Source organism: Mandrillus leucophaeus, unplaced genomic scaffold, assembly GCF_000951045.1.
Source record: "Mandrillus leucophaeus isolate KB7577 unplaced genomic scaffold, Mleu.le_1.0 Scaffold431, whole genome shotgun sequence".
NCBI classification, from domain to species: domain Eukaryota; kingdom Metazoa; phylum Chordata; class Mammalia; order Primates; family Cercopithecidae; genus Mandrillus; species Mandrillus leucophaeus.
In genome coordinates this window covers 586,147-605,881 of record NW_012104599.1, presented here as the reverse complement: position 1 = coordinate 605,881, position 19,735 = coordinate 586,147, and the positions used below count along the sequence as shown (strand labels likewise).

Here is a 19,735-nt window from a genome sequence, read left to right as displayed (position 1 = left end):
CTCTGCCGCCTGGCGAGGCTGGGCGGGAGGGCGGGAGAGACGGGGTAGTCGGAGGGATTCCTTACACCCAGGCGGGTGGGCCAGGGCTCGGGATGTGTCGGGCTGCTGGGAGTCCAAAGTCAGGCATTTCCCTGCCCCTGCCTCCTAACGCTACGGGTCCCAGGCTCCCGTTCTACGGGCAGGGGATGTCTGCACCTCATTGGGAGGACTCGAGGGGCGGGACTTCGCCACCCAGACCCCTCAGCAGATCCGAGTTCTATTTACGACCCCTATGCACGACTGCACTGAGGATTTTGGCCAAGTTACTTAACCTCCCAGAGGGTTAAATTTACCCTCCGGGGTAAATGAGGGCAAAGAGTTGTCCTTCTGTGAAAATCGAGACAGGTAGAAGAGTGCCTCTAAGCAGCAACGAAGGGGAAGTGCACCTGTGCTACCAGCAGACACCTTGCTAGACCCTTCAGACATCTTCCTTAATCCTCACAACCAGCGTGAAAGAGACGTGGCATCCTCACTCTACAAATGAGGGTTCCGATTCAGAGGGTTTGACTTGCTCAAGGCCACAAAGCTAGTAAATGGTAGAGTCAACATTGGCAATCTTTGAGGACTGTTCGCCTGACTCATCACCAGGCTGCCACTCAGTAAAAGCCAAGGCACAGTCACCTTTAACAAAATGTACAGATTGCAGGCCAGATTATGGGACCTCCTGCAGAATGAGGCAATGGAGTAAGTGTACTTTATACCTCTCAGGTATATATTAGCAACCAGACGCTCCCATATTCCCTCTGTGTCTCTCCTAGAAAACCACTGATAAAGAACAATAATAAAATTTATTCTAAGCCGTGACTGGCTTTTTCTATCATGTTCACATCCACTTCTTTATCATCTGTTCACTTTGGGCTGCTTCTGAATCAAGGAAACTGCCTGAGCCCACACCCCGATGGCTCTTCAGAACCACCAGCTCAGCTCTGCAGTCCCAGAAGCACCTCTTAAGTTATCCTGTTCTTTCCTTTGAGATCCTAACTTCCAGCTGGTCAACAACACACCACATTGCTCCCTCCGTTGGAGTGTGTGTGTGTACGTGTGTGTGAGTTTGTGTATGTGCTAGTTTGCTGGCTAATCACAAGTTTCATTTTTCTCTCATGAGAAAGGCAAGATATTTGCGAATGAACACCATTTGTTTTTTTAAGTCATCCTTAGAGCTGAAAATTGGGAGGCTGGTCGTTTCTGAATGTAGGTCAAATCCTAAACAAGCCGCAACTTCTCTGCAGAGTGTGAGAGTCTGCCCGGGTCTAGAAGGATCCCTGAAGACTCTCCTGGATTCTCTGAGACCAGAAAGAGCTCGACCGTGTGTTGTCCTTCCCAGTTCCAGATCAGAGCTGGTTTCCAGCAGGACTTTGGGGGTGCCCCACTGTTCTCTGGCATAGAGCTTGATGTCTGCTCTTCCAGCTCACTGGGGTGACACACAGCTCTATTGTTGCCACCACTACTGGGCCTTTACCGGGCTCCAGATTTTGGCAACAAGAATAATACAGATGAAAGGAAAAAAGGAGAGGCATAGGGAGCCCTAGGAACAGAGAGGAGAAGGAAGACGATGAGGCAAGGGAAGAAGAAATGGAAGTTTTAATGAAGGAAGATGAAAAGGTAATAGGCTAAGGTATGGACATACCAGTTTTATCTATGAAAACTGGGCTGAGTAACACATTTTCATTCCATTTTGTAGAACCCTATAGTGCATTTCCAAGCTCCTTACTGTGACCATGTGAAATACATGAAATTGATGAGTTAGTGTAACCTATGTTACAAATCCAGCAGTAAGTAAGTATGTGTACGAGATGTTCATGAGATTTCAAAATCCATGTACCTACCTCCTGGGTGAGGCAAACATTTTGAGTCAGTTGAGAGGAATCGCTCATTCACTCTTGCAGTGCGAAGGCAGAGAAGTTTCAGTTTATCTTCTGTTCTGTCTCAATCAGTTGGGTAGAATGGGTGTTTAGCGTGAGGATGAATCAGCTCCCCTCTTGCCAGCAGAGGGATAAGGTGGTGTGTGGTGGATTGGAGAGGATGTCCTGAGGGCAGGACACCAGCCAGGGCGGGGCTAGGTGACCCAGGGGGTTTACTCTGTGATGTCACAATGGCAGGCAGGGGTCTCCTTGTTACTCCCTCAGCCTCCTCCTCTTTCCAGCCCCAGAAGGATTGGGGGGTCATGCTGGGTACCTGCCGGTGGCTGGATGTCTTCTGAGGTCGTCCAGATCACTGCTTCTCTTATTGTGCGTAAGATTCACGTGGGGAGCCTAGTCAAGTGCAGGTCCTGAAGGTCTGGGATGGCTCTCATGCGAGTCCAGCCAGACCACACTGAGTTGTGAGACTCTAGACCAGTGCTGTCAAAGCCAAATGCAATGTGAGCAGCATATGTCACTTAAAATTTTCTAGTAGCCACATTAAAAAAAAGTAAATTGGACACACATACGGTGATACAGAAATCATATGCTATACAATACTATGTTTAAAATGTAGCCCTCCCCAAACAATAAAGTTGGGTTTAATGAAAAGTATTTTATACTGCTTTCATTTTAAAATTAAAATTTAATGAATTCAGATTACATAAAATGAGAAATTCAGTTGCTCAGTTACACTGTCCATATCATAAGGGCTCCACAGCCACACGTGGCAAATAGCTACCGTATTGGATGGCACAACTCAAGGCCATTCCCTGAAAAGGTAACAATGTACAGAAATTACCCTTCTAAAGGACTAGTATCTGGAAACCCAGTAAACATTCACTAACATCATTTTAATGAATTCATAATTAGTGTCTGGGGACTGTTAATAGGAGGCATAACTCTCGGAGACTGGAAGAAGGTGTAATGTTGGCCTCATCCAGGATTCCAGCTCACAGTCTGGACAGGGCCCTCTGCCCTGTGAAACCTGTCACACTCAGTCCTCCTCTGAGCTTTTGCCAGGGCTCCCCTCACTGAGATCCCTTCCTCCTCCTTGCTGCCCCGCCTAAATCTTACACAACCTCAGGGCACATGATTCCAGTCTCAGCACCTTGTGGCTCTAGCCTTCCTCACTCCCCATTTCCTCTGTGCTCACACAGCATGCCTGCTTTGCTTTCAGTCTGTTAGTCTGTTTCTCGTGAAATTCTAAGTTGCTTGAGGACAGAATCTGCTTTTTTACTTCTATCGTGCTTAATATAGTGCTTGTGCACTGATTTTATATCCTAAGACTTTGCAGAAGTTTACCAAGACTAGGAGTTTTTTGGTGGAATCTTTAATGTTTTCTGGGTATAGTTCCATATTATCAGCAAAGAGATAGTTTGATAACTTCTTTTCCTAGTTGGATGCCTTTTATTTCTTTCTCTTTCCTGATTGCTCTGACTGGGACTTCCAGTAATGTGTTGAATATGAATGGTGAGAGTGAATATCCTTGTCTTGTTCCCGTTCTTAGGGGTTCCCCATTCAGTATTGTGTTGGCTGTGGGTTTGTTAAGTGGCTGTTATTATTTTGAGGTATGTTCCTTTGATGCCTAGTTTGTTGACGGTTTTTATCATGAAGGGATGTTGGATTTTATCAAATGCTTTTTCTGAATCTATCGAGATGATCATATCATGTTTTTTGTTTTTAAGTATGTTTATGTGTTGTATCACATTTATTGATTTGCATATGTCAAGCCATCCTTGCATCCCAGGAATAAAGCCCATTTGATTGTGATGAATTAACTTTTTGATGTACTGCTGGATTCAGTTTGCTAGTATTTTTTCAAGGATCTTTGTATCCATGTTAATCAGGGATATTTGTCTATAGTTTTCTTTTTTTGTTGTGTCTTTGCCAGATTTTGGTATCAGGATGAACTGGTTTTGAAGAATGAGCTAGTGGGGAGTCCCCCCTCCTTGATATTTTGGAATAGTCTCAGTAGGATTGGTACCAGCTCTTCTTTGTATGTCTGGTAGAATTTGGCTGTGAATTCATCTGGTTCAGGGCTTTTTGTGGTTGTCAGGTTTTTTATTATTGATTCTATTTAATTACTCATTCTTGGTCTGCTGAACTATTTTTAGTGTATATACCTTATTCATCTTGTGGTAGATTGTGAAACAACTGTGGAACCGTTTTGGATGTATTGTGGGATTGGGCACATGAGTAAATGCTGTTGAGAGCCAGAGTTCTCATTATAGGAAAGGAACATCAACATATGGAATGGAGGGAGGCAAGAAGGAACCTATGGGTTAGATTGGAATGAGGGGCATCAGTATGAAGTCATGATTTCTTATATTTATATTTGAAATACCCACATATACATACATGCATGTACACATAAACACGTATGCACATATATTTATCTATGTATATATGTGTATTATATTTGTATATGTTTGTGTAAATAAATGAGTATTTTTTTCTAGTTTTATTTGCTAAAAGGACTTAGAAGAAAGACTCCCCAGTAGCAATGAAAAACTAGCATTCAAATCTTGGTCTCTAATACTAAGAGGAACCAGAGCTCCTCAAATAAATGTCCAATTCTAGAGCTGGGATAGGGCAGGTACAAGATGAACCTGGGACATCTTGATATGCCAGAAAGTAAAGAAATGTCTATGAAAAAATAATGGGGACATTTCACAGAGACACACCAGCCTCCTGAAGGGATTCCTACTGGCTAAATCTGGTACAATTTAAGCACCAAAATAATTAAACACGGTATTGAATTATAAGCCACAGGAAAAAACAGGACTTCATGAGTCCATATGGATGATAAATAGATAGGCAGATAAAGATATACATAAATGACTGAGAACAGAAGACTCTTGTTTACTGTACAAAGCAAGGAGCTGACTGATGAATACGGAGGGTGTACTGAAGTTGGAAGATCATAATTTTGCAACTATTTTAGTAAATATGAATTTAGACACGATCATCAGTGGATGCTAAATACAGAGGAACATTTTAATGAGGAACAGGCCAGTTGCATGGTCTTAAACTGTCTCCCCACAGATTGCTCGTTAATTGTAAGGGAAAAAGTAGCCCTACAATAGGGAACTCAGATAACACTTTACATAGTCAAGAAATCAAATAACAGCTTAACCAGGTAATTAAAATTGACTTCAGCTTGAGGAGGCAGATGACCATTGTGTGTCTCCTGAGAAGGGCACAATGTCACTTATGTAGTATTCAGGCAGTGACTGTATAACTTGAGTCTAAATGCAAGAAATCATCATACAAATTCAGAATGAGTAAATACTCCATTTTTAAAAGATAGGATTTGTATTTATCAAAAATGTCAATGTCCAGACAATATTAAAAGCATCTAGGGACCCCCTATACAGTTCTCAACTATTTTCTGTGGATAGATGTGAATACATCCAGAATATCTGACATTAGATCCTTTTGGGACTATAGGCTCAGGTCCCACTGTGGCTTCCAGGTGTTCATTGCTGTTGATTTCTTGTTTACTCTGTTATTTTTCATATAGGGAAGTGGGACTGCTGTTTTTTCTAGTTCCATCTGGTTCATTCCTGGGGGCAGATAATATATCTTACTCATCTCTGAAATTCCCACAGTGCCCGAAACACAGGTGCGTGCTCAGTTAACATTTGCTGACCTGAAATGGATTGAATGAATCCAGATTGTTCTAGTATCAGAATTTTTTTCTGGAGGTCTTGGGGGAAAACCCCTTTAAAATCAAGGAGTGTAGTCTGATCAGCAGTATTTCCAAGATCTCCTTTTTTTGGATCAGGTGAAAGTGGTAAAAGCAAAGCTGGATAAAGAGTTTAGCAGAAAAAGTGGTTGTGGTAGGCTGAAAATGCTCCCTGCGACTCCCTACCCAAAAGATATCCATATCCTGGGACTATTATCTTATATGTCAAAAAAGGACTTTGCAGATGTGATTAAGTTAAGGATTTTGAGATGGAGATTATCCTGGATCATCAGGGTGGGCCCTAAATATGATCACATGTATCCTTAGGAGAGGGAGGCAGAGGGAGATTTGACACATACTGAAGAGGAGCAGGCAACACGACTGTGGAGGCAGAGGATGCAGCCACAAGCCAAGGAATGCTGCCAGCCACCAGAAGTCAGAAGAGGGAAGGAAGGATTTGCTCCTGAGCCTCCAGAGAAAGTGCAGTCCTGCTGATACCTTGATTTTGGACCAAGGAAACAGATTTTAGACTCTTGACCTCCAGAATTCTGGGAGAATAAATTTCTGTTGTTTTGAGCCACCAAGTTAGTGGTAATTTATTACAGCAGCCTTAGAAAAGTAATACAGTAGTAAAATGGAAATTACTTCAATTCCATTTCTACTAGCAACTCATACGCATACTTTCAGGAAGGCGTGTACTCTCTGAGTCTTATTGTTTTAATTTGTGACATAGAAAAATTGAACACATAAAGATATAGTACATAAAGGAGCAAAAGTATGAAAAATACAACTTCTTCATGCAAACCTCTCCTCCCTCTAATAGATAAAGGCAAATGGTTCCCATCCTTCTTTCCTCGATCCATTCCAGTATTATGAACCACAGCATGATCCAGAGTGACCATATGAATAATTCTACCTCTTGTCTTTTCTTTGTTAAAGCATTGTTAGTCTGAGAAAGGATCCAACTCAGACTTAAAAAAAAATCCAATTACATATTCTAATTAGTCATACTCTCCTTATTGAAATTTAACAGACTTAAACTCCTCGTCCTTAATAATAATAATATAACGTTGACTGGCTAATATTTATTGACTACTTAAAATGTACCAGGTACTATGCTATAAACTTTTTTGCTTATTGTCTCATTTAATCTCCATAATGCAATAAGGTAGGTCCTATTAATATTATTTTACTGAAGAGGAACCTGAGGATGTGGCTTTATTGATGGTGACATGTGACTTTCTGATCAATTACAGCAGGACCACAGTTTTTATGGGGGTTCATGCAAGTGGGAGTACTATGGTCGAGATACACATTTTGTCCAACTTGCTATGGTGATTAGCAAATATGACAGAGTTTCAGAGAAGGTGACTCTCCATAGGGCAAACTGAGAGTGGGCAGGATGTATGGAGAGAATTTCCAATGGAGTTTGGGCTCTACTGAGTCATCAGGGATCCAGACATAACTGCTATTTTAAATTGTATGATTGCTCAGGGGAGTCTGCTGATTATCCAACCACTTCTGGCATTAAGCAGCTTTGAGAAGCGACCAGGGCAGAACTTTTCTCAAATGTAGGTCATTTCCAGCATGGCTTTGAAGATTCCAAACCATCTGCATTCTCTATTGAGGAAAAGGTAGAGTTTTTAACATTTGGATGTGCTACTATCCATGAAGCAAAGAACAATTAAAAAATGCACAAATTGCACTCCTGTTTATATTTCAGTCTCAAGGCTAGTTATGACACTCTTGCTTTTCCTCTAAATGCAAGTAGTTGCTGTTACCTTAGAAAGATGATGGGATGGATTGTAAGTAGAATTGAGTTGCCGAGTTAGTGGCAGAACTCTTGGGTAAGTCATGGAAACTTTGGGTGTTGCCCCTTTAAAAGGTGGGTTGATACTACCTTCCCTACTTACTTCATAAAGACATAATAAGGTTAAAATAAGGAAATATAAACTTCTTAAGAGCTTTGGATTTAGACCGATCTTGGTTTAAATTCTGCCTTTTCCACTTCTATGCTATATGACTTTGGGGAAATTTATTCAAAATCTCTATTTTGAATACATTTAGTCCTCAGTTTCTATGTGTAACGAGTGGAGATAATAAAAGCTACTTCATAGAGTCTTAGAGGGGATTTAATGAGATAACAATTATAAAGCATTTACATGTGCACAGAGTAAACATTTAATTAATGGAAACTATTATTAATGTTCATAGTTTATATGTTTATATAAAAGGAATTAAAAGGTGAAAAATAATTTTATAGTATATTAGTTGTAGTAGTAGTAGAACATGCAAGGCTTGTGAAATTAAAGCATGCCTCTGAATCTATGCAAGTGTGTTTTGATTTACTAATGGCAGTAAGCAAGGTGAATATACTTGTTCCAGTGATTGGCTTCAGACATAGGAGTATGACCAAACCCTAATGAGTTTCCCTTGGTTGAGACATAGCACACCTATATTTAGATTTCATGTACTGGTATTTGGTGAAGCATTTTATGTCCTGTGTAACTTGATATGCATCTTCTTCTATTTCCTCTTGAGACTGTAAATTCCTTGAGCATAATGATAGCATTTTCTCTGTGGCCATAAAGCCCTGAAGGGCTTGGTGAGGACTGTGTGGGTGTTCAATATATTAAGTACTAACTAGTTCCAGAGGAAAGCTGAGATTGTTATTAACTTTTCCACCCAATGTGATTCTGGGGAGCTGAGTGTGATGCACACGGGGAGCGGGCTCTAGAAAGCCTAATGAGTTGCCAGGAATTCGGGGCCGCTTACAAATGAATGCACAAGTGGTTCTATCCCCAGGGCTTCCATCGACAGTGGCGTGAATGAAAATACATTCTATAAAGCAAAGAGGATTGGTTCTGCCTCCTTTAGTTCTCTTTTGAAGTGCTGCCTTTCATTAATTTAGACACCAAAGTCCATGCCCCGCCACTCCCTAGCCGTGGGAGCTTGAGTATGTCATTAGGTCACTTTGAGCTTCAGCTTTTTTATTTTTAAAACAGGGGTGATAATATCAGTTCTGTTTACTTCACAGGGTTGTCGTCAGCATACGATGAGATGATTTACAGACGAACTGTGCACACTGTCAAGCATGATATACATGGAAGGTACTATTATGATGTCATCAGCTAGGGCCTGGGTCTTTATTGGTGGCTTCCTTCCTCAGAGATGACAATCAGCTGCGTTCAAAGCTTTACGCGCTTCTTTGGCTTCTAGGAGGGATGGCAGTACAGAGCACTCTGGGGGCTGAGCCCCTTGGTGGCCCCAGTTCCCCAGTGCATGGACTGTGCTTCGATTGCCTCCAAACAGCACAGATGCAAACCTGTCTGTCCTTCAGAAGTAAAGGAGATGTGCATGAATATATTCCCCTATTCCAACACTCATGTGTTCACACGGACTAGCCCCTGTTTCATGCACGGCCCCTGGGAGCACTGGCAGGCATTTAGGAGATGGCTGGTTGTGAGTGGGATGCTTTTGAGGACCCCAGAGCAGAATTTCCCTGTGAGAAGGTAACCAGCCCCTAGTGGTTCAGGGATCCTGGTGTTTTCTGGGTCTTCTGCTAGTATTTCTACCCTGACACCTCCCTTGTCTACTCCACATTTTGCCAGATTTCTCCTTTGAGTGTCTCTGCTTTAACTTATGGTATGGGGTGAAAGAACAATAAGCCACTGGTACACCTGGCCCATGGAGCTTTAAGCCTGACTTGCCTAGTGACAAAGTCAGTTGCTGACGCCAGATAGGTCTCCTATCCATGCCTCCTCCTCCCTCGGGAAGGGGACAGCATCGGCTCTCACCATGACACTCATCACCTCATTTTTTGGGGAGGTTTCCAAAAGAGAAGGGACATCTGAGCTTGCTTTTGCCCCTTCTGTTGGTAACTATAAGACACAGAGGAAGACAGAGGTGGCTGGTCCCCTGGAAAAGTCTAGAGGCTTCCTTGCTTACATTTCTCATCATGTCTGTTCCTATTAATATTTACAAACTCTTCAAGCAGCTCATGAACAAATTCCCTTCTTGCCACTTTGTGCATTTCATTGCTTTATCTGGAGGAAGGTGTTTCCAGGGCAGTCACAAACTCTTTTAAACTTAAATCACAGCATCACCGAACTTCAGAGTTAGTAGGGGCCTTGGAAATATCTATCCTAAAGACTTCATGTGAGCACATGTGGACCCTGAAGCTCAAAGAGGCGAGATGATTTAAAGTCCCTCAGCTGAGCAGGGCAAGAGAGACTCCCACTCTGCACTGGACTGAAGTTCCTCTTTGCGATAATCAAAGAATCATAAACTAGAAAGACACTTGAAAGATCCTTGCTCTACTCCTTTACTTGAGGCAGCATTACTTCATCTTAGATGATTTCTTTTACTGAGATCCCTTCCAAGCCTCTCTCTCTTTCTCTTTTTGCTTGCTTTTCTCTTAGTTCCTCCCTCCCTATAAACTGTAACTAAAAATTACTATTTTAGCCACGAGGTATGTGATGCATGCAAAGAATAAATTAGCAAAACAGAACAGTGCTGTAATCTGAAAGGACAACTGTGTCCTGGACGCTGTTTCCTACCTGGCCCACAGGGACACCAGCCTGGGCCCTTCTCACGCCCCTCCTGCCCTTGCTGCCCATTTGTTTTGAACTTAGATCCCTTCATGAGGTCCCCTACGCCCCAAAGAACACCCTGTTCAGAAAGCTGTGTCATTCCTCCACCCTGCCTGCCCCAGCTGCGGAATTCCAAGTCAAACAGTGCTTTCCTGCCTTTTCCATTCCGTACAACATTCCTGGGCTCGTTTCCACTGCTGGCATGCAGCTCGTAGGTAGAGGAAAATGGAGCAAACCTTTGAAGGAATATGTTCAATCACCACAATGGAAATGATGAAAAGTAGATAAAAAGTATAAGCCATGTAGTTACAAATCCTTAAAAAGATTGCTATCTCAAAACATCCTGTATATGCAAATTTCATAATTGCAAGCTTGGAAGTGTTGTGAAGCCAACACAAGCTATTTGGGAGCTGAGGGGCTGTGGACCCTCTTTCTGGTGACCAGTGATTGAGACCCAAACCAGGACTCTTTTGAGTGAAAAGGTGTGTTACTGACGAGGATGCCAGTGGGCTTCTAGCTGGTGCTTAAATACTTTACTGAGATCAGGAACTTCATTTGTCTTTGAATTTCTCTGAGTATTTGCTGAAATTAGCATCTTTGTCTTTGTATGACTTCTTCCCCTTGGGATCACCAGGTGGGGAAAACCTCATCCCTCTTCCCAAGAGGACAGCTGAGCTATTTGGGAACAGCTCTCCCGTCTCCTGAGTTTTTTCTTCTTCAGGCTAAACATCTCTAGGTCCTTCAGCAGTCCCATATTTGGGGTAGTTTTCTGGCCTTTCATTGGCCTGGTTGCTCCTCTGCATAAGCTGCCTATGGTCTGTGTTTTACAGGGTTTGGCCAGAGCTCAATGCAGCTTCTTTCAGCCTCTCGTTCTCGTGTCTCTCAGCCTGACCTGACATAGCCACTTAGACTCAGGGAGCAGATGCTTAGCTCCCTCATTTCCTGGAGCTTCTTTTCACATACTTTCTTGGGCACAGTACATGGGATTGGCGCTCATCAATGACAAGACCAGAATCAGGGGGAGGAACAAGGGCAACAGTGTGGGGGCTTTATTCACATCTGAGTTGCTCAAGGGCCTTATGAAATGAATATGATTCAACACCTGTGTCTCTTTTGCTATGTCAAGAGCTTCATTTCCAGAACCAGGCTACTTGGATACAAATCCTGTCTTGTCCCACTTAAACAATGTTTAAATGTGAGCAAGTTACTGCATTCCTCTGTGCCTCAGTTTCCTCCTTTGGGACATGTAAAATTGTACAGGATCAAATTAAAAGTACTGAGAACAGCATTTGGCATCATGGTGCGTCTCAACCCATGCTATAAAAATTATCATTATTATTCTCCCTGCCCTCCTTTTCTCTTGGTGCTGTAGGTCACTCTTGGGGAGATTTTCCAGAGCAGCAAAAACTGCACCTTGCATGAGTACTTCAGGCTGAAAAGTCACCTTCTGCCCTCTAGATTGCAGGTGTCTCTGGGGGAGGAGAATAACACCTAAAGCCTGTCATTAATGCCTTTCAGGCTCCTGAGGCCTTTCATCCTGAAAGATTCCAAGGCCCTCGAATAAAAGAAGCAAAAACATTCATTAAAACATTAACAATTGCATGGCAGGTACAACAAGTCATCCCGATACAGCCCATTGTGAAACATGCTCGTTATCTAGAGCATTCAAGCAGTTTTAAGAGGTTTGCTTATTCCAAGTATTCTTTGAATTTCAGTGACCAGAAGAGTTGAACCCAGAATCTCCTTTCCATTCCTTCTTTCCCTCTCCCTTGGCAAACCAGAGACAAAGGCTTGGTCTGAATGTCCCCTCCAGCTCTGCTTTCTCAGATGGGGCAAAGTGGAAAGCACAGGACAAAAGAGGGAGAGGACAGTCATATTGGATCCCCGCAAAATAACATCACCAACAGCAGGGAGAAATGGGCCTTTCCTCTGAAGATCTCAGATCTATTTATACTCAACATACTGATATCTGCTGTCAGACATAGTTGTGCTTAATTTGACCCAGGTTAGAATTTCACTTTTTACGTGTAAACAGCACCAACAGTAATGTGTTGGCTTGTGAAAAGATCAGTCCATTGTTTCTGATTTTTAATCAACTCTGGAATATTCATCAATCGAGGATGTGCAAAAGATCTGCTCCAGTCTCAGTTCTGGGCTGCATGGTTGGGCCGGCTGACTGCACTGCAGTGACCACATAGTGGGTCATTTGGAGGTTGGCACATGCACAACTGTGAATGGTCCAAGGCTGACTCAGTCTAATTCACTAGCACTCAACTGCATTGCAAATCCCTCACTTCTGGTGAAAAAAAGTGACGGCAAAATTTTATTTCCTGATCACCCATGTGAACAGTCTCAATGGGGTGTGCCATCTGCTAGAGATAACCTGAACCTATCAGTCAGAAGGATTAAAGTTCATTGATCAGGGCGGATCTGTTCACCACACAGGTTTTTAAAGAAATGCATTCCTGGGCCGGGTGTGGTGGCTCATGCCTGTAATCTCAGCACTTTGGGAGGCCGAGGTGGGTGGATCACTTGAGGTCAGGAGTTCGAGACCAGCCTGGCCAACATGGCAAAACGCTGTCTCTACTAAAAATAAAAAAAATTAGCCGGGCATGGTGGTGGGCACCTGTAATCCCAGCTACTCGGGAGGCTGAGGTAGGAGAATTGCTTGAAGGCAGAGGTTGCAGTGAGCCGAGGTCGTGGCACTGCACTCCAGCCTGGGCAACAGAGTGAGACTTATCTCAAAAACAAACAAACAAACAAACAAAAAATATATACATATGTGTGTGTGTATACGTGTGTGTGTGTGTACATATATATATTATATATATTATATATATATAAAATATATATGTTATATATATATATATAAAAAGACATGATTCCCATTTCCAGTGGCAACAGATGCCACTGGATTTTCTTCTTGCCTGCTGCCCTTGTCCTCTGCAGAGATGGGTGTTCCTCTTGTCCTCTGCTCAGTGCATGGCTGGCAGGCATGGAGGTGGCACTCAATGAAACTGGCTGTTGCCTCTCACTGTCACCACTCCCTTGGGTTTGGTGGCACATTCTTATCCTGCATTTCTAGTTTCTTAAGGGAGATGGAAAGAGAGAAGTGAATTAACATTCAGTGGATGCTTATCATGAATCAGACGTGTTACATACATGAGTTCAATTAATTTCACAGGTTGTAATGTGACCTGAGAGCCGTGGTGTTTTTGAAAATCCAAGTTAAGGAACACAGTGGGTAATATACATATTAATATACATTTAGACCGGAACACAGGAGGCAAGAGGGCAGGGAGATTCCCTGTGGCCTCTTCTATTCTTTCTGCTCACAGGGCATGAAAGTGCTGAAATGTCAGATTCTAGCAGTGGTATACTTCCACATTTGGGTACTTTTGGGGGTTACAAATTCTTGTTTGCAGGTTCCTGAAATGATAGATTTATTTACATTCTGGACTGTCATACCATTGGCAGTGGCATTTTGGATCTGCGTTAGTGTCTCTGCAGAAACACTTCAGTATCTTTAGCCTAACTCATTGGGAGAACATTCTCAGCTCTTAGTTAGCCACATGTCTGAGGATCATAGCTGTTAGACCATGAGGCTATAACCAAGGCATCTCTCTTACCTTGCAGGACAAACGTCTTGGAGGAGGAAATAAACTGCTTGTATTACCGCCAATCTGTAAAAATGCAGGCAATGGCATAATTACCATTTGTAATATCAGCCGATTTTGGTTCCTATTGCTTTAGTTTTGCTTTTGATCATAAGAATTATCGCTTGCAGATCATAATAGCTTAGACCTTAATTCTGTTAACATGTTTTTGGAACAGATGACATGCTTGGTGGGTCAGGGATCCTAGGAACAGGGCAAAGATGTGGCTTCTGAGGTTTGACCCTGACTGTTTTCTGTAGGTGGGCAAATGGCCTGTTCCACATGATGAGTTGCTGGAAAGAACTAATATGAATGATTGCAGTTGACTTTGCATACATAAATACTTAAGTTGTGCTTAATAATACACTTGATCCAAATATCCTGCAAACACATTTACTGCTAAACCAGCCTCAGATAAGTTCAGTGGGCTTGCCATCCCACAGACAGTTTTTACCAGCCTGCCCTCTCTCCAGGCTACAAAGTCTGTGTCATAGAGACAGTAAAACTGAGTAAAAATGATTAACATTCTTTCCTATTGACTTGTCTTAAGCTTCCCCTGGGAATAGGTATGTAGAATGGTGATGTGTGAGATTCAATCCATACACAAGTGTTTACTGGCATCTCGTGTGTTCCCACCATAAAGCTAAGTGTAGATGCTTGATCCAGAAGATGTGAAAGATATGATCCCTGCCTCCCTCGTGCATGAATAATCAAATCGGAGAGCTAAAAATAACACTCAAGAAGCAAGCATAAAAATTTTTGAAAATATGTATAAATGATGAGACTAACCTCTGTCCTGGAGTATTTGAAAAGGTCACCATGAAGACAAAGGGATAAGCAGGACCTTGAAGAAGGTTTGGATTATTAATAATACTTATAATGGAGTACATTAGCATTTACAGTGAGCTCTTTTTATAATCTCTCTGAGAAAGGTGACAGAAGGAGGGAAGACAGAAGGAGGGAGGACAATTTGTTGAGTAACTAAGCAAACTATACAAAGTGGACCAGATGACAACTGCTCAGTGTTCATTCTAAGAACTTACAGAAACCAGCTCGTCTGTCTGTCCGTCCATCTTTCTTTTCTTTCTTTCTTTCTTTCTTTCTTTCTTTCTTTCTTTCTTTCTTTCTTTCTTTCTTTCTTTCTTTCTTTCTTTGCCTTGCCTCGCCTTCCTCTCCTGTCCTCTCCTTTTCTCTTTCCTTCTTTCTTTCTCTCTTTCTTTCTTTCTTTCTTTCTTTCTTTCTTTCTTTCTTTCTTTCTTTCTTTCTTTCTTTCTTTCTTTCTTTCTCTCTCTCTCTCTCTCTCTTTCTTTCTTTCTTTCTTTCTCTTTCTTTCTCTCTCTCTCTTTCTTTCTTTCTTTCTTTCTTTCTTTCTTTCTTTCTTTCTTTCTTTCTCTCTCTCTCTTTCTTTCTTTCTTTCTTTCTCTTTCTTTCTCTCTCTCTCTTTCTTTCTTTCTCTCTTTTCTCTCTCTCTCTTTTTTTTTTTTGAGATGGGGTCTCGCTCCATTGCCCAGGCTGGAGTGCAGTGGTGTGATCTCAGTATCCTCAACCTCTCAGGCTCAAGCGATCCTCCCACCTCAGCCTCGTGAGCAGCAGAGACTACAGGTGTGCACCCCTGTGCTTGTGACTTTCTTATTTTTATTATTGTAGAGATGGGGTTTTACTGTGTTGCTTAGGCTGGTGTGTAACTCCTGATCTCAAGTGATCCCCTTGCCTTGGCCTCCCAAAACGCTAGAATTATAGGTATGAGCCACCGTGCCTGACTTCCCAACTCTTTTGTAATGGACAGTAAGCCTGCTTGACTTCTGTTCCAAAGGAAAATTCTACTCTGTCTTTTAAGGCTGTTTACTATACAAGCATCCTTGAAAAAGTAATCTGGAACCAAAGATAGTGTGTCTCTCACAAAACATGGAAAAGTGTGAGAGACCCATGGAGAATTCTCTCCTAACAACTTGCTCAAGGTTTCCAAGCTAGCAGCAAGCATCTGGGCTAGGATTAGAAACCAAGCAGGCCGAGGAACATTTAATGACCTCACTGACTCCCTGTCCAAGATCATCAGACTCCAATCTATCCCAATTTCTGGGACCACCTCTCTTCCTGCGTGGGCAATTTTGGCATTTAAGCAACATGGCCTTTATGTTGCTGGCCTGGCTCGTGTGGGGAGCCCCGTGTCAGTGATTATGCTCCTTCTTTGTTCCTGGGGCCACGCCCTGATCCTGGGCTCCACTTTTGCAGTGTTTCTTGTCTAGTTCCCCAGGATGAAGTGCCTGCCTTGTCCTTGACCTAGTCCCACAATCCCAAGCATTCGACTGCCATATTCCAGGCCACTCTTGGCCAGCATGACGCCTGGATCTTTGTGTCTTCTATCCCGGATGTGCTGCTGCATATGGGCCACTCGTCACACTTGCAGGAGCTCTGCCTTGTTGACCTGCCCACCAAGAACTTTAACCTGTCACTTCATCTGCCAACCTGAGACTGCTCCACAGGTTCTGTTGGATTTCAAGTATCTTCTATTACATCTACTCCCATGTGCTTGTCTCACCCTGTACCGTGTGTTTTGTTGCTGGATCATTGTCTCGATGCACTCAGGCAGCAGTAAAAGAATACCATAGCCTGGGTGGCTTATAAACAGCGGAAATTTATTTCTCACAGTTCTGGAGGATGGGAAGTCCAAGATCAAGGAGCCAGAAGATTATGTGTCTGGGGAGGGCTTACTTTCTGGTTCACAGACAGCTGTCTTCTCACTGTGTCTCCACATGGTGGAAGGGGTGAGGGAACTCTCTGGGTTTTCTTCTTGTAAGGGCACTAATCCCATTCATGACCTAATCACCTATTAAAGGCCCGACCTATAATTGCCATCATATTGGGGGTTAGGATTTCAACATACAGATTTTAGAGGGACACAAACATTCAGTCTCCGGCAGTCATTTGTCCAGTTGTTTACGTGGTTTCATTGCAATGAGGGGAGAGAGGTGGTGATGGGTGCTTCAAAGGTGGACAGCATAAGCAAAGTGCTGCAGGGAAATGAGTGTATTGGGCCAACCAGGAAGCCAGTATGATCTGACCCGGGGTAAAGAATGGGAGAATAGAGATTCCCAATGCCAGGGTGAAGAATGCAAACAGAACTCAGTGACTGAATCATCGAACATCACAAGAGACTCCATGGTGGTGTGAACTGGTGGATACAGTATGGCTTGGGTGTCGGGTAGAGATGGATTTGAATCCTGGATCTGCTACCTATGAGGTGTGACCTTGGAACTTTGTGTCTCAGAGTTTCTCATCTAGAAAACTGTGATAATAATACCTACCCAATGGGGCTGTTATGAAGATTGTCGATAAAACAGATACAACATCTAGCACAGTGACTTCAAATTATAAATGCTCGGCCGGGCGTGGCTCATGCCTGTAATCCCAGCACTTTGGGAGGCCGAGGCGGGCAGATCACGAGGTCAGGAGATCGATACCATCCTGGCAAACATGGTGAAACCCCGTCTCTATTAAAAATACAAAAAATTAGCTGGGCATGGTGGGGGGCGCCTGTAGTCCCAGCTACTCGGGAGGCTGAGGCAGGAGAAGGTGTGAACCTGGGAGGCGGAGCTTGCAGTGAGCCGAGATCGTGCCACTGCCCTCCAGCCTGGGCGACAGAGTGAGACTCCATCTCAAAAAAAAAATAAATAAATAAAAATAAAAAATAAATAAATGCTTGATAAGTGGTGGCTGTTACAGATTGATCCTGATGGAATGCTAGTCCTGGAAGGGACCTTACGGCATATTTAATCTAACCTGTTTATTTTAGACATGAGAAGAAATGAAGAAGCTTAGAGCAGTCAGCTAAGTGACCTGTTTGCTCAACCTTGCCAGGGGTGACAGAGACTTACTCATTGAACACTGATTACTTATCAAGGGCTTGATCGTGTGCAGTCAATCATTTATTGGTTGCTGACTCGCTGCCAGCAGACAGACAGCAGCATCCTCTAGAGACACAGATGATGTGTTTGTTTATGGCGTACCCTGTAGTGGGGGCACTGTCCTCTCTTAGCTATGGACTACCTGGATGTAAACCAGTCAAGTCCTCTGTGATGTAGCCAGCCTACCAGCCCTTCAGCCTCACTGCCTTCCTTCAGTTCCTCAAAACTGCTCTATTCTTTGCTGCCACTTAGGGCTACTTCACTCAGTCAATTCCCAGTCATGTTTTAGGTCTCAGCGTAAGTGCTCTTTTTCCAGAAAAGTCTTCCCAGATGCCAGCAGTGAGGCGAGGTTGCCTGTCATCTGCCCCCTTAATGCCTGGGGCTCCTCCTTCACTGTGCTTCTCCTGACATCATCAGTACCCATCTTTTCCACTAGGGAATCTCTGTAAGAGAGGAAGTTGGTTGCTGTTGTTCACTGGGACATCCCCAGGGCCTGGCAGAGAGGAGGTGCTTAGTGAATGTTGGTTAAATGACTGATGAAGGTTTGCTAACTGCAATCGATGTTCCAGAATTTTGGGGTTGCTGCTTGGGATGTAAAACATACTCTAAAAATGGAGTAGTTCTTAGAGTATTTCTTCCCAAGAAAGGCAATGAGGAAGGTTATACTGATAGGTACATATTTATGTAATATGTATTCCACCTACTGTCACAGAAACAGGCATTGCTTTGTCCTTATGCTTCTCAGTTTATCTTGCAGTGACACTTCACCATGGACCACTTGGTCCAAGGACTGGTATTTGGAAACTGCTCTCCTAAAAGTCACAGCCATTAATTAGCTGTAGCAATTGCCATTGCTCTATATTGCTAAGGAAAGCAAGTTTCTGAGTCCCAAAGGTTTTCATGACAAATTTACCAAATATACATCCTTCTTTTATTTCTTCACGGCTCAATTTTTACCCTAGCTCTACTTTTTATTTTTTAAATGAATATCTTACCTTGTCATGGTGGCTTATTTAGTTCCCCGGTCAGTTCACACTGTCCAGGAAAGGGAGATGGCAGCACATGTGGATAAGGGCATTCCTCTTTGAAGTGTCATTTAGCCAAAGTGGAACTTGACCACTTACTGCAGCTGAAATCCCCTCATGGACTTATGGTGCCTTTAGATTTGCCCAGTCCTGCCTCAGGGTGAGAACAAGAGGACTGTGCATGACTGTGCTTGGGAGATAGGGCACGGTGACCCAGTGTACAGTGGTGCAGGTTGCACCCTGCCAAGGGTCCCCAGCTGAGGGAAGAGTGGGCTCCCTCACTAAGCTATGTACCCAAGCGGAGTCTGGGTCTGTTAGGAAGGCAAGGCCACATGTTTCTAGTTCACACGAAGGAGAAAGGGCAGGAGGTGATGGTGGTCCAAGGAGCCAATAGGGTGGATTAATTTGGAACATGTGGGCTTTGCAGGAAGAGAGGCATAGGCTTAGATCTTTGCCCCCCACCACTATCTGTGTGACTTTTGGCAAGTTTGTCAGCCTCAGTTTTCTCATCTGTAAAACAAGAATAAAAACAATAGCAACAACAAGATCTGTTTTATATGGTTGTTGGAAGGATTAAATGAGATAATGCAGCAGAAGGCTCAGCAGAGTGTCAGGGCTTCATAAATGCTACCTGTGTTGATCATCGATGGTTCCAGGAAGCCCTGAGTCATCCAGGATGCCTTATGGACAGAGAACTCACATGCTGTTTCCTGTTTCCTCCTCCTCACCTCACTGCTCTGTCCGAACAGGTGACTCCTGTCATGTCCCCACCATCTCATTTACTAAAACCAGAAACCAAGACATCACCCTAGACTTCTCTCTCTCCTCCTCCCTCACCTCAACATCTAAGCAGTCTCTAAAGTCTATGAGTCCTACCAGCTCACCCTCCTTCCCCCCGACCTTAGCTCAGCTACTTGGTCCAGAGCAGC

The 19,735-nt window shown here is 43.3% G+C and overlaps 1 protein-coding gene across 5 annotated transcripts in view; it reads right to left on the bottom strand.

The window, feature by feature from the left end:
- Window positions 1-2,126, bottom strand: part of GSG1 (germ cell associated 1) — a 19,387-nt gene extending 17,261 nt beyond the window's left edge. For all 5 annotated transcript variants that reach the window (XM_011993618.1, XM_011993614.1, XM_011993615.1 and 2 more), the window contains exon 1: window positions 1,866-2,126. In XM_011993618.1, the coding sequence (XP_011849008.1) occupies window positions 1,866-1,913 (48 nt within the window). In that variant the 5' untranslated portion in view covers window positions 1,914-2,126. The remainder of the gene's footprint in view (window positions 1-1,865) is intronic.
- Window positions 2,127-19,735: the final 17,609 nt, after the last annotated feature.